At 50.3% G+C, this 26,580-nt stretch overlaps 1 protein-coding gene across 3 annotated transcripts in view; it reads left to right on the plus strand.

Moving 5' to 3' along the window:
- UXS1 (UDP-glucuronate decarboxylase 1) overlaps positions 1-26,580 on the plus strand; it is a 75,689-nt gene that overhangs the window by 2,530 nt on the left and 46,579 nt on the right. Inside the window, exons 2-4 of one of the 3 annotated variants that reach the window (XM_007456821.1) lie at positions 14,345-14,372; positions 15,658-15,706; positions 16,758-16,801. In XM_007456821.1, the coding sequence (XP_007456883.1) occupies positions 14,345-14,372; positions 15,658-15,706; positions 16,758-16,801 (121 nt within the window). Of the gene's footprint in view, positions 1-14,344; positions 14,373-15,642; positions 15,707-16,757; positions 16,802-26,580 lie in introns of all 3 variants that reach the window. The other 2 variants (XM_007456820.1, XM_007456822.1) reach the window with 2 other exon arrangements.

Consider the following 26,580-nt stretch of genomic DNA (forward strand, 5'->3'; position numbering starts at 1 on the left):
CGGAAGAGCTCAGAGGTCTGAAAGTCATGCCAACCCGCTAGGTAGATCCCTAGGCAGAGACTCAGCTGGAATTACCTTTAGTGTTTTTGACAGGGCTAGAGTTTAAAAAGTCAAATAGCCTTTTCCCGGTTTGTTGGTGTCCCCAGGCACTGTTTTCCTCTACCCGGAGGCAAGCACTTCTTTGAGCTGATGATTTTGGTGTTTGTCCTTGTGCCTAGAATTCTAGATACTACCTAGTGGCTTTCTTCTTTAGAAGATTGTTTATTCTCCTTGCTTTCCCCCACCAACCCACGCAGATGTGGTGTGATTTTAAGGAGCTCAGCACTTAGTGTTTACGCGCATGACTAAATGTTGTTCACCTGAGCCCTATGAACTCACCTTTTCTTTTTCCTGGAGCTAATGACTCCACTATCCAGGCCCTATACTTGTTGGACTGCAAGCTTTGTCGCTCATGTCTTTCTTCCCCAAGATGCTGAGCAGCCTCCCAAGCTCCCTGAGGAGGGGCCTTCGGACCTCGTGCCCCTGGCCTCAGCCCCTCAGCCCCGTTGGCCTGGAGATCGTGTCCCCTGAAGGCCACCGCCTCATTTCAGCTGGAGGTCACGGGAGGAGCATTGGCAGGCGTTGGCTGTGTCTTCTCTGTTTTCACATTTAATTGACAGGTGGGTGGTGAGGCTCCAACCTTTCTGGGTCCTGGTGCCGAGGCTCAAGCCAGCTCCCGTCTCTCTGTGACTTGGTTTCTCCCGGTAGATCCCAGGCCCTGCCCTTTTCCTGCCCCTGGCGCCATCCTCCACGGCACACCTCGGCTCGGCCCCTCCGCACTCGGGTGTGCCCCGAGTGTGCATTTGTGGACGTGCGGTTGATAACTGGCCTCCTTCAGGACCGCCGTGCTTGGCATGTGGAGCTCCCTCTCAGAGTGAGGCCTCCGTGCCTCAGGGGGGTCAGGGGCACCTGCGTGCCCGCCCGCCCAGGGATGCGCACCCGGCTGGTGACGTGTGCGCACGTGCCGGGTGCTTCCAAGCCTGGCCGCCCAGGAGCCTCGCTCTGCGGTTCTGGGAACCTTCCGAACTGTCCTTTGGAGTGGTACCCTGCGGGGGTGCGGTGGCCTGGTCTACTTCTCTGCCTTTCATCTCTTCTGTCATTTTAGACTTTGGTCCTACTTTTCGGAAACTTTGTCATCTGACTCTTTTAGTGATTGGTAGCAAACATAAATGTTCTCATTTTTTGTTTGTTAACGTTCTCTTTCTCCCCAAATTTAAAAAAAACAAAGTGTGGTCTTTGTGTCAGGGTCTCCCCTGCACGGTGGTCGTTTGCTCACTTTTCTTCCCCTGGAGAGTCTCTTCCCCCCGTGGCTTCCTTTCTCCTTGGAGGCTCTCCTGGGACGCTGGGCCGTCTGCTCTGTTTGCACGATCGATCCTGGGCGGGTGGGGGGCCCCCGGCTGCCCCATGGACCCTCAGCTGCCTCACTGGTTGGTGGAGCGTTCAGCATCCTCTGGGCGGCGGTGCCGGCTCTCCCGGACATCCCAGGGACCCGGGGCAGGGCTGCGGGGCTGAGTCATACCCTGATCGTCCCCGGCTGAGGGGCCCAGTGCCGCAGACCCTCTGCAGAGACGGACCGGGCGGGGCTGGAGCCGGCAGGGTGCCCCAAGTCCGTGTGCAGCGGGCAGGGCCCTTCTCCAGCCTCCTCCACGCGACCCGCTCCCGCTCCCCGTCTCTCGGTTCCTCTGCCCTCTTCCTTCTTCCCCTCGAAAGCGCTGGTCCCCATTGCCCTGTGCGCGTGGTTTATACCCGAAACGGCAGAACAAGGGTGAAGCTTGCTTTCTGACATTTCAGAGGCGCTCCTTCAGCTCTGGAAAACCCGAGTGGTGACAGTCGCAGCGCTCACTTAGGTTTGGGTGTGTCCTGGGTTTTGTTGGGAGGACACCGTATTTGTGGTGCTTTCCTATCCTGTCCCTGTTATTCCACCAAAAAGATGCTAACTCACCCCTGACAACCACGTGCAAGCATGTTTTACATGTGTTAGCTCTGCACGTGTGATAACAGACATCCAGCTTCTCTGAGCTGGGACTTCTGTGAGAGTAGTTTTCCCCTTGGTCTGATTAGCCCTGCATAATTGGCGATCGTTAAGTCACTAAGCAGACAGGTGCTGGTGATGCCAGTGGACTCCTGGGGGAAAAGAGGGGAAAAGAAAGGGAGAAACAGGCGAACTTGTGTAAGTGGTGCTTCCAGATTCCCCTGAGCCCAGGGGTCACTATGCTTGTTACCGCAAGTTCCCAGGGTCCCCCCAGACCCAGAAATAGGAGCCTAGAATCTCCCCCCACCTTCTTGGTGGCCGGGAGGGGCAACCTGGAAATGGTTTTGACCCTCGACCTCTACTGTAAGAATTTCCACACCTGATTTCTATTGTATTGAAAAAATAATTCAGCAGCAAAAGCACCTAAATAACCCTCGGCCTACATATGCCAGTCCTTTTTTACCCACGTTTGCTCATTCTTCATTTTTACATGTATTTCTTTGTTGAAATGTTTGACAGTTGTGGACATAGTAATACCCCACGTTTCAATACCTTCAACACGTGTCTCCTGAGATCTGCATCTTCTGTGTAATCTGATCACCATTATCACAGTCTAAAAATTAACAATAAATAGTATCGTCTGATATGCAGTCCATATTTGAAGTCCCTCCGCCCGCCCCCATGGTACCATTAATGTCCTTATAGCCTTTTCTGTTTTTTGTGTGTTTTTTTTTTAATCTAGGATCCCGTCAGGGTTCACACATCGCTGTTATGCCTCTAACTCTTGTTTTTTCATGACATTTACCTTCTAAAAGCACAGGCTGCTTGTCCTTTAGAAACGTCCAACCTTCTGGGCTTACCTGATTATTTCCTCAGGATTAAATTCAGGTAAATTTTTTTTTTTTTCTTTTTTTGCTTACGCGGGCCTCTCACTGTTGTGGCCTCTCCCGTTAAGGAGCACAGGCTCCGGACGTGCAGGCCCAGCGGCCATGGCTCACGGGCCCAGCCGCTCCGCGGCATGTGGGATCTTCCCGGACCGGGGCACGAACCTGCGTCCCCTGCATCGGCAGGCGGACTCGCAACCACTGCGCCACCAGGGAAGCCCCCAGGTAAATATTTTTATGATAACGCTGGTCGATTTGCATCACATCAGGCTTGTCCACTATCAGTGCTCAGTTTGATGCCGGGAAGGGCTGGCTGCCAGCCACTTGATTGCCAGGATCCATTTTCCCAGGACCCAGCCGGGGATCTTGGAGACTTGCAAGCCAGCGCGCTCAGCATCCATTGCCAGTCCTCGCCTGGATCAGTTTTATATTGGGGATCACAAAAACGGCATTCTGTAAATCCTCCTGTGTTTATTAACTGGCGTTCTTCTGGACAGAGGGACCGAGGCCTGCCCCTCCCCCCTCCCCTCCCCCTCCCTCTCTCTCTCCCCCTCTCTCCCTTTCTTTTCCACATCCTAAATCTCTGTGTTCTACTTCCTTCAGTGTGCCCTTCACCTTAACTTTCAGTGCCTCAATAACTAAAATTCTCTCTTGTCTTCCTAGCTATAACCCATGTGCCCTCACCTTTTGCTGTTCTATCTGTGCATTTCGCTATACTGTGAGAGACCTAAAAATCTTCTCAATGGTGCAACTATATTACAAAATGATACCAGCTTCTTGTATTAGTATCTTTTAGAATTTGACTCCTTCCCTGAATTTTTTTTTTTCCCCCGGTACGTGGGCCTCTCACTGCTGTGGCCTCTCCCGTTGCGGAGCACAGGCCCCAGACGCGCAGGCTCAGTGGCCATGGCTCACGGGCCCAGCTGCTCCGCGGCATGTGGGATCTTCCCAGACCAGGGCACGAACCTGTGTACCCTGCATCGGCAGGCGGACTCTCAACCACTGCGCCACCAGAGAAGCCCTCCTTCCCTGAATTTTTTGTAAAAATTATATTCACGGTTACATACATTAGGGAGTTATACAAAGGACAGAGAAGGGCAATAACTGTCTAAAAGAGGAAACTTTTAACACCTTCCACCTCCCCCCCTCCTCCCTCTGTCTGTCTGTCTCTCTCTGTTAGCTTTCTGGGGGCTGCTGTAATAAATTGCTAGGAACTAGGCGGCTTTAAAACAAGGAAAATTGATTCTCCCACGATTCTGGGGGCCGGAGTCAGAAGTCGAGGTGTCGGCAGGCCGCCGTGGTCCCCTGAAGGCGCCTTCAGGCTGTAGGTGCTTCATTCCCGGTGCTGGTCCCGTGGCCCCTCCCCTGCTGTCTGTCAGGTCCCTCTGTCCCTTATAAGGTCACTGGTCACGGGTTCGAGGGCTCAGTTGGATAATCTAAGGTGGTCTTTTGGTCTCAAGATCCTTGATTACACCTACTAAGACCCTTTTTCCAAGTAAGGTCAGATTCCCAGGTTCTCGGAATTAGGATGCGAACATATTTTGAGGACCACCATCAATTTATGCCTCTCTTTTTTTTTTAAAGTCACTATGGACTAGAGGTTCTCTCTATCTTTGAGCACTTCCTTGATCTCCAGGTGCTCCAGGCTCATCTTGTGTTTTCTGTGCCCCAAACCTGGAATCAGCCATTTCTCCAAGGAGCCCTGCTTCCTCTCAGTGGAGAGTGTGGATTAGAACTCAGGGTCTGAGCACTCACCGCGGTGTCCTTGCTTCCAGCTCTCGCGGTGGACAGAGCCAGGACAGGTGCAAATTTTTTCCAGTTGTGAGTTTATACCGATGCCCCCAGTTTAAATCATAACGGGGTTCTTCCTCCCCTGCCCACTTCCCGTATTGCTATTACCTCCCACTATGAAAATCTTGTTTCTGACATCAGGAAAAACTCATTTGCTCTGTACTACCAGCCATACCGGTTTCAGAATCATTGCCTCGTTACCAGTACCAACGACAAGCTTAAGAAAATTCAGAATTTCTCTGTAGTTCTTTTTGTCCTTAGAATCTGTCTCACTCAGGGTGTACAGTTATTGTGTTGAAAAGCTCCATGAAACATGTTTTTCTATGCCTGATACAAGTCAGGTTTATTTTTTTTCTGTTTGTGCTCCGTTTATTTTAGGATTTCTTTTTTCTCTCTGATTGTTAAAGTGTGTAAGCCATTTCCATGGTTCAGAAGTCAAACTGAATAAAAAGCTATGTGCAGACGTGTCTTGCTGCAATCCCTGGCCTCCACCTTCTTCCCACTGTCATTAGTCCATTTTATGCATCGTTGGTTCTTTTTGCAAATCCAGGCATTAGGCTGTGTGTATATACACACCTGCTACTCATCGTTACCAGAAGGTAGTGAATCACATGGACCGTTTGCCCTCCTTTCCTTTCCTGCACAGTATTCCCTGGAAGGCTCTGGTATCAGCGTGCGGAGCTCACCTTTGCTCTGTGTATCTCTCCTGTGTGTGTGCCCTGCATTCTCCGTGGGCAGGCTCCTGAGCAAGGCGTTTTCCTTGTTTCAGATACGCTGCTCTTGGAAATACTGCTGCAGCGAGTAAGCTTGTGCGTGTGGTCCCCCGCGCCATGCCCCAGAACAGCTGTCTTCCCCACACCCTCATCAGAGCTTGTGGGCAACTCACCAGGCAGAAGTGGTCTCTCCTGCTTCAGTGTGCATCCTCTTCCTAGGAGTGACGTTAAGCATCTTTTCAAGTGTTAAAGGATGCTAATGTATTTTTTTCCGAGAACTGTTCAGCTTTTGCCCATTTTTTTGTTGAGTTTTTGGTCATCTTTCCCCTCATTTTTAAGAGCTCTTAACACATCGGGCGTGTTAACTGTCCTTGGTGAGGTAAGCTGCAGCTGTTTTCTCATGCCTCGAGTGGTTCCGAGGAAGATATCTCTGGTCTTGGTCCCCATTCCTGGCACAGAGCTCCTAAAGCCCTTGGGGTTTCCTGAGCCATAGGGGTGTCTTCTATTGTTCCTAAGATGCCCCTTTTGATCACCCCGAGTTTTTGCTTGGGGGTGACTCAGGGTGGGCCCTAGATTGGCCTGGGACGGGGCAGGTCACTGTCAGCCTCACCCCGCCACCTCCGGGAAGGGGGTTGGGGGCTGGAGATGGAGCTTTGTAAAAAGTCGTCAACAGTGAGTTGTGGCGTGCTCCTCGGTGGCTGAGGAGCTGGGAGGGTGCTGCCCGGAGAGGCCGTGGAGGCTCTGGTCCCTCTGAGAGTATCCATTCATCTGTTCCTGAGCTGCGTCCTTCCTGATAAACCAGCCGTCGTAAGGAGACTGTCTCTCTGAGTCCTGTGAGCCTTTCTAGCAAATTATCAAACCCGAGGAGGGGGTCGTGGAGCCCTGACTTGCAGCCAGTTGCTTGGTGAGAAGCACAGGTGGCCCCGGGCCTGGTGGTGGTGAAGTGTGCCGTCCTGTGGGCCTGAGCCCCTCACCTGCAGGGTCTGTGCTCAGGGCAGCTCATTGGCGTTCAGGGGGCCGGAGCGCTGGTTGGTGGTGTGGAAACCCCGCACGCTGGGGTCAGCTGTGTTCTGGGGGTGGAAACAGATCTTAGGACGATTTTTCCGTTTCCTCACGTGGTTCTTAAGAACGTGGTCCAGGTGTTCGGAGGGAGGTGAGAAGCCTGGGCCGTGAGGGGCGCGGCGCCCCGGAGGCCCGGGGGTCAGCGGGTGGAGAGGTGCACGGGGTTGGACCCCGGAGCCCAGGGCGGAGGTGACGGGTAGGGACTGGGGGCCCTCGGGGCCAGGAGGCAGGGCTGGAGGTCTGCTCGGGTGGGAACCCTTCAGCGAGAGGAGCTGCTGTTGAAGGAGAACCGTGCAGCTGAGGAGCCAGGATGTGACCCACCTGCCCCGGGTGTTCAGGCTCGGGGCCAAGCGCCGCCTGCGTTGCCCCCGGGCCGGTGGCTGGGTGTCGCTCGCAGCTCTGCACCCTCCCTGGGCTCCTGCCTGCCGGGTGTGGGCTGGCAGATGTGAGCCTGGTGGGGCGGGGGGAGCCCTGCTGCGGGGATGGAGCCCTGGGGGGCGGGGGGCGGGCGGGGTGTCCTGTGGGGCTGGCTTTGAGGGGGGCACCCCGCGGAACCCCGCACGCTGGAACTTCCGTGTGTGCATACACGTCTCCCTTCATCGTCTTCCGTTTCCTGCCTTTGTCCGTGTGGGATGAACATAATGCAGTACGTGTAATACGCGTGGGGCGCGATCACCAGAGTGGGCGATGGGAGTGGTGTGGAGACTTGGAATCCGGAGCAGGGGCAGGACAGGGACGAGTCACCTGGAGAGAAGGCGGGAGTGCCACGTGGGAGGGCGGACACGGAGGCGCAGCCGCGCGGGTCCTGCGCTTGCCGGAGCCTGACGAGGGGGCAGACACGGGGCCGGGGCCGCGGGCTCGAGGGACTCGCTGGGGCAGGAGCGCGAGGGTCTGCCGGCCACCTGGGGGGAGGGCCGCCCAGAGCTGTGCCCATCACAGAGGGCGGGGCGGCAGGGCTCTTGCGACATCGGTCTAGTTTTGACTTTAGTTTAATTTTTATTTTATATCAGAGTACAGTTGATTTACAGTATTGTGTTTCAGGTGTACAGCAAAGTGATTCAGTTATATGTATACATATATCCTTTTCAGATTCCTTTCCATTGTAGGTTATTACAAGGTATCGAATATAGTCCCCTGTGCTATATGGTAGGACCTTGTTGGTTAACGATTTTGTATACAGTAGTGTGTATATGTCCATCCCAAACTCCTAATTTATCCCTCCCACCCTTCCCCCTTAGGTAACTAAGTTCATTTTGTATGTCTGAGAATCTGTTTGTTTTGTAAAGGAGTTGTTTAACGGTTGTCTTAGAACGCGGAGCCTTCAGAGGCCTTGAGCAGGGAGGGGAACAGAGGTGGGCTCTCAGCTTGCGGGGAGATCGGCCGGAGCACTTGTTAAACCCCGATGGCTCCCCACCCCCTGAGTTTCTGATTGGGGAGCCCTGTCAGGGCCTGAGAATCTGCATTTCCAACGAGCTTCTGGGGAAACGCTGTGTAGCTCTGGTCCGAATGAGCCTCTGCCCTGTCTACCTCGAGGGTTCCGGGGGCCGGGGGCTGTCCCCTCTCCAGGCTCCTCCAACAGCGGGAGTCCTCGAGATGACAGTTGGGTTTGGGGTCTCTACTGCCTGACCGGCTCCGGGATCTCATGGGTCACCCTGCACTTTGCAAGCGTGGTGCTGCCCTACCTGGATGGAACTAACGCTTCAGCTCCCCTGCAGACCTGAGGGAACTTATTTCAGACTTTCTGCCTGCGGGCTGTGGAAATTGCAGTGATACCAGAGCCTCGAAAGGCCTTCCTCGTGTTTCTCAGACTGTCTTTTGCGTAAATACATCTGCATGAAGTTTTAAATGTGTGTCTAGTGTGAACAAGCAGAAATCGATTCTACTAAGTCTCTCATCTCACTTAATAAGTGACATTTTTACATGTAAAGACTTTCTAAAGGGACCGATGTTATCTACAACGCCCAGAGTTTCTTGCGTTTTTAACCACCTTGGGGCAAAAATTTTTCCCATGGAAATGTTGGTGCGGCTTTCTTAGGAAAGTCTCTGGGAAGGTGTGAGTCACTTAAAGGTGTTCTATGCCGAATTTTGGGACCTGCCAGCTGGGACTCTGGAGGCTGCGGGGTGGGGAGCTGGAGGGCTTGTGCTGGGGCTCGTCCTGGAGGCCATCCTGGAGGAGGCGTCTCGGGAGGGAAGCAGGGCTGGCGCAGGGCCTCCGTGCGTGGCCTGGGAAGGATGTCAGCTGCCAGCCTGCCGGGGCTCCCCAGACCGCCTCATCTGGGCAGCTTCCATTCTGTGTAACTGCTGGCACGAATGCAGGTCCAGCCGGTGGGGCAGGGTTCCGGGCCAGCTCTCCTCGGGTCCGGGGGCAGGAGGGCTCCCCATTCCATGGCTGCTGCCCTTCGTGTGTGATGCTGCCTGACCCTTAGCACCTGATGGTTTTAGGGAGACCTGGAGGTGGGGAAGCTCCCTCCTGTGACAGCCCCCTGCCTTATCTGGAGAATTTAAAACAGAATAGTATCTTGTGATTTGAACCCTCTGATCGGTTTAGGATGCGTGTCCTTGTCTGCCTTGAAGGCCTTCAGCTGAGCCACCGCAGGGTCTATATCTGTTCCTCGGGGGGCCGGAGTTGTCAGGGTTCGTGGGAGGTGAGCAGGGCTCCTCTTTCCTGGGTGCGTTTGATGCTGTGATCACACAAGGCAGGCAGCCTGCGTGGTAGGGATGGGGGCCCCTGGGACCTCAGCCACCCTTTCTGCCCAGGCGGGAGGAACTTTGCCCGGATCCTGGGTCGATGGGAGATTAAAGCACCTGTCTGTGCTCTGGTTCTGGTTGTTCCGCTGCGTGACCGACCACTTCAGGACTTGCTGGCACAGAGCAGCGGCTGTTACACCACGCTCATGGGTCTGTGGGGTGGGAATTTGAAAAGCAGAGTCTGTTCTCTGGTGGCGTCTAGCCTGTCGGTTGGGACTCACAGCGGGGCTGGAGGGTCCCCTTCCCAGAGACTCGGCTGGCAAGTCTGCCCCTGAGGACAGCTCAGCCGGCGTGGTTGTTGGAGCCCCCGTGGGTGACCTGTCTGCCCTCGGGTGGTCACGGTCCTGCCGGCTGGCCCTGGGCTGCAGGATCCGGTGTTTCACCAACCGAGGCCCACATGCACGCTGGTTCTGACCGGCTGCCCAGACTGCGGGGAGGGCCAGGACCCCTCCTCTGATGGGATGTGTCATCTGTGGCACCAGGGAGGGTCTCGCTCTCTGAACATCACGCTGACGCTGTGGAGTGCGGCAGACGGGCTGGGCCTGGCCTCTGCTGAGCCCCGTCTCGGGACCCGAGAGGAGCAGGGGCGGCCTTGGGAAGGCACCCGCACTGCAGCATCCTGGAACTTTCTCCGCAGATGGTGTGTGGTTCGGATGAGCCCAGGAGCCTGGGCGGTACGGGTTTCCATTGTGAATCCGCCTCTGGATGAAGCGTTTCTTACCTGCGCAGGTGGAGCGTCTTTCTTGGTCAGTGGGCTGTGTGGCCCTGAGGATTTCACGAGGTCTCCATGCTCAGTTTGGCTTTGATCACGTGTCCCACGGGCGTCTGGGGGGAAATGAGCTTAGCAGCCGGTTTGGGGAAAACAAGGCGCCTTTCTCCGTGGGAGTGGGGATGAGCCCGGGCCATGCAGGCCTGGAAACGAGGCCCCCGCATGGCCCTGTCACATGGCTGTGGGGTGACCTGACAGGTCACAGGTGCTCCTCTTGGCTGTGGTCTTCAGCTGTGACGTGGGAGTGACAGCGTGACCTTGGGCTTGGAAACGGTGAGCCCGGAAGGCCCCTGCAAGGGCCCTGGGGTCATTCCAGCGCCACCGAGTCCCTGTGCCACCTTGGCCTTGTCCCGAGACCCAGGCCGGGTCTGTTCAGGGTTTGTTCCTGCCTGCCCCGCATTAGACACCTCTCCCCGTCACTGTGGGATGGAGAGGGAGACGGGAGTGCGCTTGTCCCAGCCGTTATCCCTCCCGTAGCTGCCCCCCAGCTCTTAGCCTGTGACAAACCCGTTCACACCCGCCCTGACCTCGCGGCCCATCCTGACGCCCCGTCCTCTGCTTTCAGCTCGCTTCTCCCCTGCCCGTCTGCCCCTCACACCCCTGCTTCCTCTGGGGCTGAAACCCTGCTGCCTTCAGCACACTGCTCGCCAGGGCCCAGCTACCAAAGGGGAAGCAGTGGTGCCCGCATTCAGTTCATGGGCAGAATCCTCGGGGGAGCTTGTCAGGAGCACAGCCCCTGAGGCCCACGCTGACCTGCAGCCTCTTCTTCCCTCCCCAGGGACCTCTGCTGCCCTTCTCCTGCCAGGTCATCCATCTCCTTCTGAGCCCAGAAGGTGGCTCTGCTTCTGAAGATAAAAAGGACTAAGCAAGTGATGTTTGTGAGAAAGGAAAAACATTCCCTGACCTCCGTTTGGCTGGTTTTGGTGCCTGGCCCGCCCGTGCTTGGTGTTTTGAGTGTGAATAAGGAAACTCCTGCTCGTGCAGGGAGACCCACCATAAGCTGCCAATTAAAAAGAGGTGTGCCATGGTCACCATGGCCACACGGGGGGCCACTGCATCCCCTGCAGTGGTGGTGGGGGGGCTGTCCCCAGAATGGAGTGCCCCGGCGAGGTGCCCGGAGACCCCTGTAAAGGCAGCTGAAGTGGTGAGGAGGTGCGGAGTCCTGTGGGAGCAGGGGCTGCAAGGGGGGTCCCGTGGTGGGGGGGGTCACGAAGCCATGGGGTGGGCGGGGAAGAGCAGCTGGGAAGGAGGCGCGTGTCCGGGCGCCGCGAAGGGGCATTTCCCGCCCACGGTCCGTCCGCATTATCCGTCTGTAAAGGGCGGTGAAGCTCCTGCGGTGCGCGTCTTCCCGGCAGATCCCGGGTCGCCCGCGCTTCCCGCTTCCCGAGGGAGAGACGATGAAGCAGAGCCCTGCTGGGGCGGGGTGGGGAGGGGGATGACTCGGGAGACCGTGTGTCTGCTTATCGGGAGCGAGGGCACCCTTACCTGCTCTCAGGTGGTCTAGGTGACCGCAGGAGGACCGAGAACTGTCTCCAAAATGGACATTTTAAACAGATTCGGGAAGAGGTTGAGAAGGAGAAAACGGAATAAATAACCGCGGGATGATTTGGGAAGACGGTCAAAAGGCTGTCACCACTCGGAAGGCACCTTAGGGCCCGGGTCATTCTCGCGCGCAGTTAGTTCCCTGGCACAGAGAGAGGGGGATGCTTCCGGGCTGTTTTGACGAGGAGCTAATCCTAAAGCCAGAATGAGACAAGGTACTCATTTCAGGTCCGCAGTGAGGACAAGTGTCGCAGGGCCTGCACCTCCTGGTTCACGGGCACCTGGCATCCCAGGTGAGCAGTGACCCAGATAGAGACCAGGGACGGGGGGCATACAGCTTAGCAGGGGCTCAAGAACCTTTTCCCTCCTTTTTACAAAGCAAGGTAAGCACATAGATACAAGGAAAAAATAGTCACGTCAGCCCTTGAACTCAGTCTTTTGGCGTCTTCAGACGGTCTTTTTTTTTTCTGTGTAATTTTTAGTAGATATATTTTCTTGTCTGGGGCTGTCACACCTGCATTATCAGGTTGCAGCATGGTTTCGTTGCCGTATTTGTATTGAGATGTAATTGACATATATAACGTTTCATTAGTTTCAGGTGTACATGTGATGATTCAATGTGCCTGTGTGTTGGGAAATGATCACCATAAGTTTACTTAACGTCCGTCACCACACGGTTACAGATTTGTGTGTGTGTGTGTGTGATGAGATCCTGGAAGACTCACTGTCTTAGCAGCTTCCTTCAAATACTCAGGACAGTGTTGTTAACTACAGTCACATGCTGTACACGACATCCCTAGGACTTATTTTAACCCCGTTTCACACCACCCATCCCTCACCTCCCACCTCCCACGTCTGGCAACCACTGATCTGTTCTCTGTACCTGTCAGCTTGGGTTTTTGTTGTTTGTTTTTAGATTCTACATGTAAGTGAGATCCTACGGTATTTGTCTTTGACATTTCACTTGGTGTAATGCCTTGAGGATCCAGCAATGTTGCCGCAAACGGCAGGATTTCCATCTTTTTGTGGCTGAGTCATATTCCATTGCGTATACACACCATATTTTCTTTACCCATTCATCCGTCAGTGGACACTCAGTTGACGTCTGTATCCTGGCTATTGTGAATAGTGCCGCAGTGAACATAGAGGTACGTGTATCCTTCGGAATTAGTGTTCTCATTGCCTTTGGATAAATACCCTGGAGTGGAATTGCTGGATCGTGTGGTAGTTCTGTTTTTAATTTTTTGAGGAACCTCTGCACCGCTTTCCGTAGCGGCTGCACCAGTTTACATTCCCACCAACGGTGAGTGAACCAGGGTTCCCTTTTCTCCACACCCTCACCAACACCTGTTATCGCTTATCTTTTTGGATAATTGTTAGTCATATTTAATGACTTTATGATTTCATCACGTGAATGGCTATATCATAATTTATATAATAGTTCCCCAATTGTAATGTATTTTGGTTCATTCTTTTTTTTAATTATAAATAAGGCCGTGACTTGTGAAGGCAGCTTTCTTGTGTGTATATTTATTTTCTGAGGATAATCCTCAAAAGCAAGATCACATGGTCCAAAGGCATAAACATTCTTCGTTTTGTAATGAGTAATGAATATAGTACAGCTTCATTTCAATTTCTCCCATTTCTTGCTTACTTGCCACTTTCTACTTATTTATTGCTTATCTTTTCGATCATAGTTTCTTCTTGTATTCGAAGAGGGCTGTGCTTTTATGGTTTCATCATGCCCCTTGTTCACAATGGGGATCTCTTGCAAGGAGCATGATTTTGGACACTGAGAACTCTGCAGTAAACGTTTATTAGCCCCCCTGCTGGGTGTCGGCAGATGCAATGAGAACATGCCTAGTGTCGTCCCTCACCTCAGGGCCTCCCCAAGCTCACAGAATTGCCAGCCCCGGACTCCAGGGTGTGTGTGTGTTTGCTCCCTGCTTTCGCCAGCATCTGGCAGCACCTGAGCGCTCCTGGCCTCGGGAGGTACGCATCACTGGGGGAGTGGTCACGTGGGGGCTGTGTCAGCCTGCCGACAGAGCCTTAGCGACACCGTTCTCTGTGGGCGTCTCTGTGAGGTACCCTCTGGTCTGTAACTTCAAGTGCATGTCGTGGTCTAGTGTGTGTGTAAAGTCACCCCTGGTAAAATCCACTGCGGTAGCCAGACTGGTTTAGACGTGGTTACTCAGGTGTCTGCCATCAAGGAGGTGGCCCAGCAGACGAGGCTGTGATGTGGGGGAGCTGGGTGAGGGCTGAGAGGGAGGACGGCCACAGGGTCAGGCCCTCCTCTACTTCTGAGTCTCGGGCTCATGGACATTGGAGGGGAGAGGTTGGACTGAACCCTGGGATCTCTTTTATTCTTACAGTTCTTTGATTCCTGTGACTGGCTCTTCCTCAAAGGCTGGGGACGTACTGTGTATCAAAGCACATGCACCATGGCACTCCAGGCCCCAAAAGGTTATGCCAGAGTTAGGGGTGTATAGGGTCATCTTTTCGCTTATGTTTAGTCGCACTTATTTTATTTGTGTAGGTATGTATGTATGTATTCTTGGCCGTGCCGTGCAGCATGCAGGGTCTTAGTGCCCCGACCAGGGATCGAACCTGCACCCCCTGCAGTGGAAGCATGGAGTCCTAACCGCTGGACCGCCAGGGAAGTCCCAGGACTTATTATTTTGAAAGTGTGCATTTTATTGTCTTTGTGAGCTATAGTTTTCATAGGCAACTTTAAGATATTGGTTAAAAATTAATATTGTATTAGTTGGAGTCCTTGAATGTTGTGAACTTAAATATTGACTGCTCCTTTCTCTTTCTCTTACAGCTATTTGGGGCAACTTGGTTAATATGAGGTAATGGTTTTTAATAACTCGGCTGCTATGTTTGGGTTGAAAGGATACATTTCATTGTTACATATACACCATGATGTCATGGGCTGATTGAGGACGACGTAAAAGCGGAACTGAACTTCTTGGTGTTCACACGTCCAGCTCGTCTTCTCTCTTGGGGTGTTCTGGAGGACGCAGCTGGTTATCATGCTGACCCAAGTCCAGCTCAGATGTGACGGTGAATCTCGAGGCAGCCGTGGCAGCTCCTTGGTGGTGCCTGCCTCAGGCCTTCCTGGCCTTATAGACAGAAGAGGGTGGACCTGAGCTTTCAGGCTCCTGAAATGTAAATGGCATTTCTGGGCGGCTTGAGCAAAGCACTCAGGGGCACCTTTCCAAAGCCTCTTAAGGAAGCCGAGGTTGCCCTCACCCCCAGGAGCAGACCAGTGGATGCTTGAGGCCACTGTGCGTCCCAGGGGAGAGAGGGCCCGGGGGCCTTCTGGCCTGAGTCAGCATTATTCCTGTTGCTCAGCAGAGCATGAGGGACACTTGTAAAAGTCAAATCCTTATGTCAGTACTCTTAACAAAAAAAAAACAAAAAATCAGCGAAAGTAATAAGCATTCATTGTAAAAACAGATTTGGTGCCGCGAGTAGTTTTACATTTAAAGAAAAATCCCCTCCACTTTGTATCTCTTGGTGTGACAGTCAAAGAGCAGCCGTCGCACTGCGGTGGCAGCAGGTTTGGGAAGAGTCAGTGCAGCTGCGGGCAGCCGGGGAGGGTCGCTCTGCCCCCACTGGGCTCTTCACGTCCAGCGGGGTTTGCAGGGCGGCTGGGGCCGTGTTGACCCAATTCCTCCCGCCGGGGCTGGTGTGTGTCTCCTGACAGAGGCCCCTGTGTGTGGCTGGAGGGCTGCTCAGGCCCCGTTAAAGGAGCTCTGTCTTTGCACTTGGAAAAACTCCATTTTGCATTAAATCCCAGGAAAGCCCAGCAGAGAAACTTGTACTCCCTATAGACACGCTTCCTGCCTCTAATTTACAATCCCGTGTTGGGTGGAATGTGAAAATGAGATGGTCTTAGTTTAACAGAAGCACCCCGTAAGGTGGTGGTGAGCCTGGGGTACGGCGCTGAGGGGCGACCCCCAGCCCCCTCCTCCCCCGCCACCCTGGGGGGTTGGTGCCCAGGATGGGTTCTTGGGGAGGAGGGGGCGACGTGCAGCCTTTGGCCTGTGCTGCAGTGATTTGTTCAGAAATACACCTGGGAGTCACAAAGTCTTTCCATTGGTCTCAGTTTTGTAGTTTTCTGCTCAACAGGTCCATCCAGGAAAATGGTGAACTCAAGATTGAAAGCAAGATTGAAGAGGTTAGTCTCTTTTCCAAACTTGGCCCCTCCGTTTCCTGCTAATTTGTCCACTTCAGTCCCTTTGCTCGCGCTGGTATCTTTATTGTGGCTGCTTGATGCCGACCTGTGATTCTGAAACCATCTCGCAAGGAATCATTCCCTCATTTAAGAAGAGACTTTCTGTTTGTTAGGCTGTGGCCGCACCTCTGTGTCAGCATTTGTCCATTTGTAAAGGTGCAGTGTGTTAAATTCTGCCCTACAGGCAAGATGGATTTAAGCTCTTATGTGGCTTTTCAGGGGAGCCTTTCCAGGCTTCATTAGAGGAACGGACGGCAGTGAGGACCTTCACCAGGGATGGGGGCAGGGGCCGCCCTCCACTCACCTGAGTAGGTGCCAACAGGAAACACGGCCCAACTCGTTTGCGAGGACCCGGGGACACACAGAGCAGGGCGGGCGCACGGGTTGGGGGGAGGTTGCGGCCTGCCTCACTGAAAGCCGGCAACTCTAGCCCACTTCACACCTTCTGGTTAAAATAATTGCTCGTGTTTTAGTCCAGTGTCGGTGCAGACAGACTGTTGTAATATGGGCTGTGGGAGGGCTGGGGGCCGCTCACTGTGATTTGGAGGCACATACCGGTCGTCCTGTGCAGCCCTGGCCCGCGAATGCTGTGGACACATGGCCTGTGACGCAGGCGCTGTGCTGATGGCAGGCCACACACCGGGGGCAGCCCCCAGGGGTCCTCTCTCTCACCTGAAGGGAAGCGGGGGTGGTGATCACCTGTTTTCACGAGCCTGAACCACCTTTGACTTTGCCCGTGAGGTCGGGAAGGAAAAAGGTGAATTTCCTGAGAGCTTAGGCGTCTCTGGAGCGAGAGATTCCAACACGCAGTTCAGTATCTCAATTCTAGCATTGTGAGTCACGGGGCTACTTAACCTCAGGCTGGAGGTGAATCGTAGAAGGAATTAAAATCTGTTTTACATCACGTCCTGTCCGTCTGGAACATCAGAATGGGTGCGCGTGGCGGAGGACTGGGTTTCTGCTTGAAAACTGATACTGGTTATTTTCGTTTTAGATTGTTGAACCACTAAGAGAGAAAATCAGAGATTTGGAAAAAAGGTATGTGTACTTTTTCTTTTGTGTCTAAGAAAATACTTATATCTTATGACCTTAGAAGGTCAATATCTAATGTCAGTTCATCTCAGCTGAGTAATTAACTCTGTAATTTCAAAGATACAAGACACTTTCAAGACGGACTTTTCCACGAGAACGTCAAGTTTTACGCTAAAATTCGGATGCAGTGTTTTTAAATCTTTTTTTCCTTTGCTCATTAAAAACTTTCTGATGAAAGCTATGGGCTCTCTCCAGAAAAAAAAGATTTATTTAAATATTTTTTTTAACATCTTTATTAGAGTATAATTGCTTTACAATGTTGTGTTAGTTTCTGCTGTATAACAGAGTGAATTAGCTATATGCATATGTATATCCCCATATCTCCTCCCTCTTGCATCTCCCTGCCACCCTCCCTATCCCACCCCTCTAGGTGGTCGCAAAGCACTGAGCTGACCTCCCTGTGCTATGCGGCTGCTTCCCACTAGCTATCTATTTCACATTTGGTAGTGTATGTCCACGCCACTCTCACTTGGTCCCAGCTTCCCCTTCCCCTTGTCCTTTATTCCTGTCCTGCCCCTAGGTTCATCAGAACCATTTTTTTTTTTTAGATTCCATATATATATGTCTTCGCATACGGTATTTGTCTTTCTCTTTCTGACTTACTTCACTCTGTATGACACTCTAGGTCCACCTCACTACAAATAACTCAATTTCGTTTCTTTTTATGGCTGAATAATATTCCATCGTATATATGTGCCACATCTATTTTATCCATTTGTCTTTCGGTGGACACTTAGGTTGCTTGCATGTCTTGGCTATTGTAAATAGTGCTGCAATGAACATTGTGGTACGTGACTCTTTTTGAGTGATGGTTTTCTCGGGGTATGTGCTCAGTAGTGGCATTGCTGGGTCACATGGTAGTTCTATTTTTAGTTTTTTAAGGAACCTCCATACTGTTCTCCATAGTGGCTGTATCAATTTACATTCTCATCAACGGTGCAGGAGGGTTCCCTTTTCTCCACACTCTCTCCAGCATTTATTATTTGTAGATTTTTTGATGATGGCCATTCTGACTGGTGTGAGGTGATACCACACTGTAGTTTTGATTTGCATTTCTCTAATGATTAGTGATGTTGAGCATCCTTTCATGTGTTTGTTGGCAATCTGTCTATCTTCTTTGGAGAAATGTCTATTCAGGTCTTCTGCCCATTTTTGGATTGGGTTGTTGTTGCTGTTTTTTTTGGGTTTTTTTTGCAGTACACGGGCCTCTCACTGTCGTGGCCTCTCCCGTTACGGAGCACAGGCTCCGGACACGCAGGCTCAGCGGCCATGGCTCACGGGCCTAGCCGCTCCGTGGCATGTGGGATCTTCCCGGACCGGGGCACGAACCTGTGTCCCTTGCATCGGCAGGCGGGCTCTCAACCACTGCGCCACCAGGGAAGCCCCTGTGCAAAAGCTTTTAAGTTTCATTAAGTCCCATTTGTTTATTGTTGTTTTTATTAATATTACTCTAGGAGGTGGATCAAAAAAGATCTTGCTGTTATTTATTGTCATAGAGTGTTCTGCCTGTGTTTTCCTCTAAGAGTTTTATAGTGTCTGGCCTTAGGTCTTTAATCCATTTTGAGTTTATTTTTGTGTATGGTGTTAGGAATTGTTCTAATTTCATTCTTTTGCATGTAGCTGGCCAGTTTTCCCAGCACCACTTGTTGAAGTGGCTGTCTTTTCTCCATTATATACTCTTGCCTCCTTTATCCAAGATAAGGTGACCATATGTGCATGAGTTTATCTCTGGGCTTTCTGTCCTGTTCCATTGATCTATATTTCTGTTTTTGTGCCAGTACCATACTGTCTTGATTACTGTAGCTTTGTAGTATAGTCTGAATTCTGGGAGACTGATTCCTCCAGCTCCATTTTTCTTTTTCAGGATTGCTTTGGCTGTTTGGGGTCTTTTGTGTTTCCATACAAATTGTGAAATTTTTTGTTCTAGTTCTGTGAAAAATGCCAGTGGTAGTTTGATAGGGAGTGCATTGAATCTGTAGACTGCTTTGGGTAGTAGAGTCATTTTCACAATGTTGATTCTTCCAATCCAAGAACATGGTATATCTCTCTATCTGTTTGTATCATCTTTCATTTCTTTCATCAGTATCTTATAGTTCTCTGCATACAGATCTTTTTTCTCCTTAGGTAGGTTTATTCCTAGATATTTTATTTTTTTTGTTACAGTGGTAAATGAGAGTGTTTCCTTCATTTCTCTTTCAGATTTTTCATCATTAGTGTATAGGAATGCAAGAGATTTCTGTGCATTAATTTTGTATCCTGCTACTTTACCAAACTCATTGATTAGCTCTAGTACTTTTCTGGTAGCATCTTTAGGATTCTCTGTGTGTAGTATCATGTCATCTGCAAACAGTGACAGTTTTACTTCTTTTCTGGTTTGTATTCCTTTTATTTATTTTTCTTCTCTGATTGCTGTGGCTAAAACTTCCAAAACTATGTTGAATAAGAGTGGTGAGAGTGGACAGCCTTGCATTGTTCCTGATCTTAGAGGAAATGGTTTCAGTTTTTCACCATTGAGAACAATGTTGTCTGTGGGTTTGTCATATATGGCCTTTATTATGTTGAGGTAAGTTCCCTCTATGCCCACTTTCTGGAGAGTTTTTATCATAAATGAGTGTTGAATTTTGTCAAGCTTTTTCTGCATCTGTTGAGATGATCATATGGTTTTTATCCTTTGTTAATTTGTTAATATGGTGTAACACATTGATTTGCGTATATTGAAGAATCCTTGCATTCCTGGGATAAACCCCACTTGATATGGTGTATGATCCTTTTAATGTGCTGTTGGATTCTGTTTGCTAGTATTTTGTTGAGGATTTTTGCATCTATGTTCATCAGTGATATTGACCTGTAGTTTTCTTTCTCTGTGACATCTTTGTCTGGTTTTGGAATCAGGGTGATGGTGGCCTCGTAGAATGAGTTTGGGAGTGTTCCTCCCTCTGCTCTATTTTGGAAGAGTTTGAGAAGGATAGGTGTTAGCTCTTCTCTAAATGTTTGATAGAATTCGCCTGTGAAGCCATCTGGTCCTGGGCTTTTGTTTGTTGGCAGATTTTTAATCACAGTTTCTGTTTCAGTGCTGTGATCAGTCTGTTTATATTTTGTATTTCTTCCTGGTTCTGTCTCAGGAGGTTGTGCTTTTCTAAGAATTTGTCCATTTCTTCCAGGTTGTCCATTTTATCGGCATATAGTTGCTTGTAGTAATCTCTCGTGATCCTTTGTGTTTCTGCAGTGTCAGCTGTTACTTCTCCGTTTTCATTTCTAATTCTGTTGATTTGAGTCCTCTCCCTTTTTTTCTTGATGAGTCTGGCTGATGGTTTATCAATTTTGTTTATCTTCTCAAAGAACCAGCTTTTAGTTTTATTGACCTTTGCTATTGTTTCCCTCATTTCTCTTTCATTTATTTCTGATCTGATCTTTATGATTTCTTTCCTTCTGCTAACTTTTTCGAGTTTTTTTTGTTCTTCTTTCTCTTAATTGCTTTAGGTGTAAGGTTAGGTTGTTTATTTTTCTTATTTCTTGCGGTAGGATTGTTTGCTATAAACTTCCCTCTTAGAACTGCTTTTGCTGCATCCCATAGGTTTTGCGTCATCATGTTTTCATTGTCATTTGTTTCTAGGTATTTTTTGATTTCCTCCTCAGTGATCGCTTGGTTATTTAGTAGTGTAGTGTTTAGCCTCCATGTGTTTTATTTTTTACAGTTCTTTTTCCTGTAATTGATATCTAGTCTCATAGCATTGTGGTCAGAAAAGATACTTGATACGATTTCAGTTTTCTTAAATTTACCAAGGCTTGATTTGTGATGTAAGATATGGTCTGTCCTGGGGAATGTTTCATGAGCACTTGAGAAGAAAGTGTATTCTGTTGTTTTTGGATGGAATGTGCTATAAATATCAATTAATTGAAGCTTGTGTTTCCTTATTTATTTTCATTTTGGATGATCTGTCCATTGGTGAAAGTGGGGTGTTAAAGTCTCCTACTATGATTGTGTTACTGTCAATTTCCCCTTTTATGGCTGTTAGCATTTGCCTTATGTAGTGAGGTGCTCCTGTGTTGGGTGCATAAATATTTACATTGTCATATCTTCTTGGATTGATCCCTTGATCATTATGTAGTATCCTTATTTGTCTCTTGTAATAGTCTTTATTTTAAAGTCTATTTTGTCTGATATGAGAATTGCTACTCCAGCTTTCTTCTGATTTCCGTTTGCATGGAATAACTTTTTCCATCCCCTCACTTTCTGTCTGTATGTGTCCCTAGGTCTGAAGTGGGTCTCTTGTAGACAGCATATATATGGGTCTTATTTTTGTATCTCTTTAGCCAGTCTGTGTCTTTTGGTTGGTGAATTTAATCCATTTACATTAAAGGTAATTATTGATATGTATGCTCCTATTACCATTTTCTTAATTGTTTTGGTTTTGTTTTTGTAGGTCTTTTCCTTCTCTTTTGTTTCCTGTGTAGAGAAGTTCCTTTAGCGTTTGTTGTAAAGCTGGTTTGGTGGTGCTGAAGTCTCTTCACTTTTCCTTGTCTGTAAAGGTTTTAGTTTCTCCTTCAAATCCAAATGGCACCCTTGCTGGGTAGAGTAATCTTGGTTGTAGGTTTTTCCCTTTCATCACTTTAATTATGTCCTGCCACTCCCTTCTGGCTTGCAGAGTTTCTGTTGAAACATCAGCTGTTAACCTCATGGGGATTCCCTTGTATGTTATTTGTTGCTTTTCCCTTGCTGCTTTTAATATTTTTTCTTTGTGTTTAACTGTTGATAGTTTGATTAATATGTGTTTTGGTGTGTTTCCATGGCTCACGGGCCCAGCCGCTCCGGCATGTGGGACCCTCCTGGACCGGGGCGTGAACCCGTGTCCCCTGCATCGGCGGGTGGACTCTGAACTGCTGCACCACCAGGGAAGCCGTAGACTATTTTTAATTTCAGTTTTTGTGCTGTTCATCACTGTTTGTTTGATCTTTAGTTCTTCTAGATCCTTGTAAAATGTTTCTTGTATTTTCCTCATTCTGAGATTTTGGATCATCTTTACTATCATTACTCTGGATTCTTTTTCACGTAGGTTGCCTATTTCATCTTCATTTATTTGGTCTTGTAGGTTTTTACCTTGCTCCTTTGTCTGTGACATACTTTTTTGTCATTTCATGTTTTTCTTTTTTTTCTGATGGGTGGGGCTGTATTCCTGTCTTAGTGGTTGTTTGGCCTGAGGTGTCCAGCGCTGGAGTTTGCAGGCAGTTGGATAGAGCTGGGTCTTGGTGCTGAAATGAGATCCTCATTAAGGATCTCTGTGTTAGTCCAGCGGTTTGGACTCGGAGCTCCCACCACAGGAGCTTGGGCCCAGCCTCTGGCCTGGGAACTGAGATGCCGCAAGCCAGTCGCTGGGGGTTCCTCCCGCCCCCTTAGGTGTCCGTGGTCCCCCACCGGTGCCTGGTAGGGGTGCTAGTTGTGTGGACACACAAAGTTAATTGATTTTTTTCAGGAGTCTTCCTGAAGCCCGACCCCAGATCCTGTGGGAAAGCCTTTCCTCTAAGGCCCTCTGTCAGTTTGATTTCTGCAACCTGCGACGATGCAGGCAAATGTCCACATCAGTGTCATTGGTCCCCCCCGCCAATAAGATTCCCAAATAGTCTGAATGTTGGTCGAAGGAAGGATCTAGGAGTGTTGAAACCTTCCTTTCCCAAGCCCTGTGGATATCTTAGTTCCTGCAAATTCGTGGCACACAGTTTGAGGCCACGCCTGCCCTCTTTTGGCTCCAGCAGGCGGTCAGATGGTTTCTAGCACCTGCTGACCATCTCAGAGGATTCCAAAGTAGGAATGCCATTTGTTGGGCCTGGAACCCAGGACCACTTGGAAGCACCATGGGACGTTAGGGATGGGGAGCCTGTGATTCATCCCATTCAGTCATTTGTTTGCTTTTGTCCCCATACTGCCAGTACATCGGGAAGCTTCCAGATCTGAGTCCAGGTGAAGTGGCTGGGAGGGAAGAATGGTATTAGGTCGTGGACACTCTTACTTGAATCGATTTCCAGAGGAAGGTCCTGGGTCCTACTCATGCTTTGTCTGGGCTCCATCTCTGTCTTGGCCTCGGGCACGGGGATCTCTCCCTTGAGTGTGTGTAGAAAACTCCCAAGTGTCTGGAGTAACAGTTGGGTCTTAAGAGCTTTAAAAAAGAAAAATGAAGACATTCATTCATTAAAGTTTGTATATATTTTTCCCCCCTGGGACGTGTTTGGACGATGTGCTTAGCCTCCTGTGAGCCTGTTATCAAGTCTAGAATAAGAAGGTAGAAATGGAGAGCAATTTTTTTTGATCTTGGTGTTTTCATTAAATGATCAAGGAGAAAGGAGGATGGAGAAAATTCATCAAACTAAATGTTTTCATTCACTCTCTTCTTTCCCACAGCTGATAGTTATATGCAGTCAGCAAGCTATCAGTTTTAACTCTTACCTGGAGCAAACGTTGCTATTTGTTTTTTAAACTGATTCCATCACTAATAGAAGGCTGTTATTTGTGCTTTAATCTTTCTTGCCACTATCCGGTGCTGAAATGACCCTGCCTGTAACATTGCATTGGATGGGAACCAGAAATCCTGCCTTCGATAGGACTGCTGTAATTTGAGGACTGCTAACTGAAGCTTTTTAAAAAATAAATAGTTTACAGTAAGAAGTAACCCACCACAGGTTTTACCTTGGCTGAAAAGAAAGAAAAAATCTGCCCACCAGTGATTATTTTCTTTAGAGAATAGCATTAACTTTCTTATGAAAAGAACGTGAATCATTTAGGTAACTCTTCTAAGGCAGTGGCTTTACACACAGGATCTCTTGAATTATGAGAATTATACAAACTCCCTTTGATACTTTTGTGATGTTGTTGTTCCTTTTAACTCGGGAAGAGACGCACACGTATGAATGTAATCTGAAATAGTTTTCTGGTAACTCATTCCTGTGAAACAGAGTTCCCAGTAAGCTGGGCACCGAGGGTGAGTGCCCGCCCCGTGGGGCTGCTTTGCTGTGACTCAGCCTGAAAGGGTTCTGTCCCTCCAGTGGGCGCGCCAGTCAGGCAACAGCTGGGCCCTGGTTACTGGGTGAGTCAGAAGGTCAGGTGCGGACGTGACCTTGTGGAAGTTGGAGGAGCTCGGTCTAGTTTCATTCCTCCTGACTTTGTGTGACAGGAATGTTCACACAGCCATCCTGACCCCGGCAGCATAAGAATGTCACTGGGAGGAAATACGTGATCGTCACTTGGGGGCAGAGGGGCCCCAAGAAATAAGGACACAGTTGACAGGTCAGCACCAATTTACACAGGGAGGCACAGGGGTCAGTGCCGTCCGAGCAGCCTGGGTCGTGGACTCTGCCGTGTTTTGTTTTGCTTTTAGAGAGTACTGACACCTGGGCCCCACTCCCTGCAATGAGGCTCTTACTGGCCTAGCATGCAGACTGGGCTTTGGGAGTTTGCACGTCTCCCCAAGTCATTCTAATGTGCAGGCAAGTTTGATTTCTTTTCTTTCTTTCTTTCTTTTTTTTTTTTTTAATAGACGTGCAGTGGATTGACAGTGTTGTGACTCTGTGGTCTTTTGGTCCTCCTGACCTCATGCTCCAGTTCCTAATAGTTGGATTGCATGCTGTTTCATTCCATCTCCACATCTTTAAACATTCTTTGAATAGATAGCAGGTAATAATGCTAATTAAAATTCTAAGTAAAAGTACCTAGGCTCTGCTAACAAACAGGAAGGTTAGAGTGTGGAATGGGATAACCAGTGACTATAGGCTCCATCTGGGGGCTAAGGAAAGGTCTGTTACTGAATTCACGCTTTGTTCTGCCTTCCTGCCGCTTCTCACTCAGAAATGCAGGCTTCAGGTGGGCGGCCTCCCGACCCTGCCCCATGGCTGCTGTGTCCCCAGCACAGGGCGTGGCCTGGAACAGGTGCTCCGGAAAAGGTGCCTGAACACACTAATACGTGGGTGAGCAACACCTGGGTAGGATTTTAAAGGGGCCCTGGCCTTAAAGAAGCCCACACCTCGCCCTTGCCCTGTCCACCCAGTTTGGGGCTCGGGGCTGAGCCACCACCCCCTTGCACGGCCAGCTCGGTCACCCGGCTGTCACCACAGCCTGGGGGTGCACACCCAGGAGGACCCTGGCTCCCACCTAGAGCTTTGTGCCCTGAGTCCTCAAAGTGAGGAACGAGGGCTGTGAGATCATTTTTTAAACGTTCAGTAACACGATCACCCATGTGGAATCTGAAACTTGGTTGTTACACGTCGAAGAAAAACAGGGCACGAAAGCAGCCAGCGTTGCGTTTCTTAAATCAAGGGCTTATTAGCACACAATGTTTGAAGCGTTTTTCTTAGTCATCCTGCACCACTGACTGTGTGTCAGGCGGCTGTGTCTGCTTCAGTTTTATTTCTTTTAAGTATATTTCCTATAAGAAAACAGTTTGCTCTTCCTGCCTGGTGTAAATAGCATATCTGGTTTCATGTTAAGCTTTCATGCAGGCACTGTTCCAAGCTCACCACTTGGATGAAAATCGGTTTCAGTGGACAAATTGGTCACCTCTTCCCGGATGCACAAGTCTTGTCCTGTGTTCCCTCCGCCCACTTCATTCCCAGGGTGCAGCCCTGGCCCCCCGCCTCCCTGTGACTCTCTCTAAAACCCTTCAGCCTGGAGGGGATGAATGCTCGGCGGGTGGGTGAGGGAAGGGAGGCATCAGGGTGGCGAAGCGGGCTGGAGGGTGGGATGGAGCTGAGTCACCTGGGCCCGTGGATGCTGGGAGCTCAGACTGAGGCTGGAGCAGGGGTGTCAGGCCCTTGGAGAACGGCGTACTGGGCAGGTGGGAGGGCTGCCCTGGCCAGTGCTGGGGCTTGCTTTGTCATCCTCCCCCAGCCCCCGCTTCATCAAGCGCTTGCTGTGGTGGCCCGGTCCCAGGACGGTTTGCGGGCAGCCCTCTGGCTCGAGGGAGCAGGAAACCCGAGGTGCCCAGAGTGCCTGGGGGTCTTGCCCCAGGGGTGTGGACGGGGTCACAGAACTGACACGGGAAGGCTGGCATTCTCACCATCCCCTGGGCGTCTCCCAGCTGCCTGCCTGTGTTTGGCATCTGCATGGTGAACTTGACGTTTTGAGAGTCTGGAAGCTCCTACGGGGTGGGGGGGGGATCATGTGCACTGCCAACCCGCCCAGCTCTGTTGTCAGTGAGCTTCACTCCTTCAGGAGACGAGAAGCCCCTGCTTCAAGGTCTTCTGTCTGAGGACCTGTCCCGCGCCGTTCAGTTGAGCCACTGTGAGGAGATGCATTCCACGTTCCGGCTGCGGGTGTGGAGCGGATGGAGGCAGGGCCCCCGCCCAGCACATCTGCAGTTAAAATAATAACTCTAGAGCTGCTTTCTCCACATTTTTTAAAAAGCCCTTTTGTTTCTGACCGAATCACTTTAAGAGTGGATATTTCAAGTCTATATTTATCAATGCTCTTTTGAAACTTTATATGTCTTTTATGCTGCCCCAGTCCTGGAACATCCGTGTGGGTTGGGGACTGGTGGCACCTTGATGGGGGCAAGAGGCATTGAAAGATAAGGTGAGACCCCAGACCGGTTCAGACGGACCATGGTGGGCAGAAAGGGCTGATGCCCAATCGCTTTGTCCAGGGCCCCCAGCTGGGTAGGGGAGGCTGGAATTGTGAAACTGCCCAAACAGGGGAAGAGTCTTACTTAACACCTTCTCTTCCTCCTGGGGGTACAGTCGGC

Source organism: Lipotes vexillifer, unplaced genomic scaffold, assembly GCF_000442215.2.
Source record: "Lipotes vexillifer unplaced genomic scaffold, Lipotes_vexillifer_v1.1 scaffold777, whole genome shotgun sequence".
In the NCBI taxonomy this organism is placed as follows: Eukaryota; Metazoa; Chordata; class Mammalia; order Artiodactyla; family Lipotidae; genus Lipotes; species Lipotes vexillifer.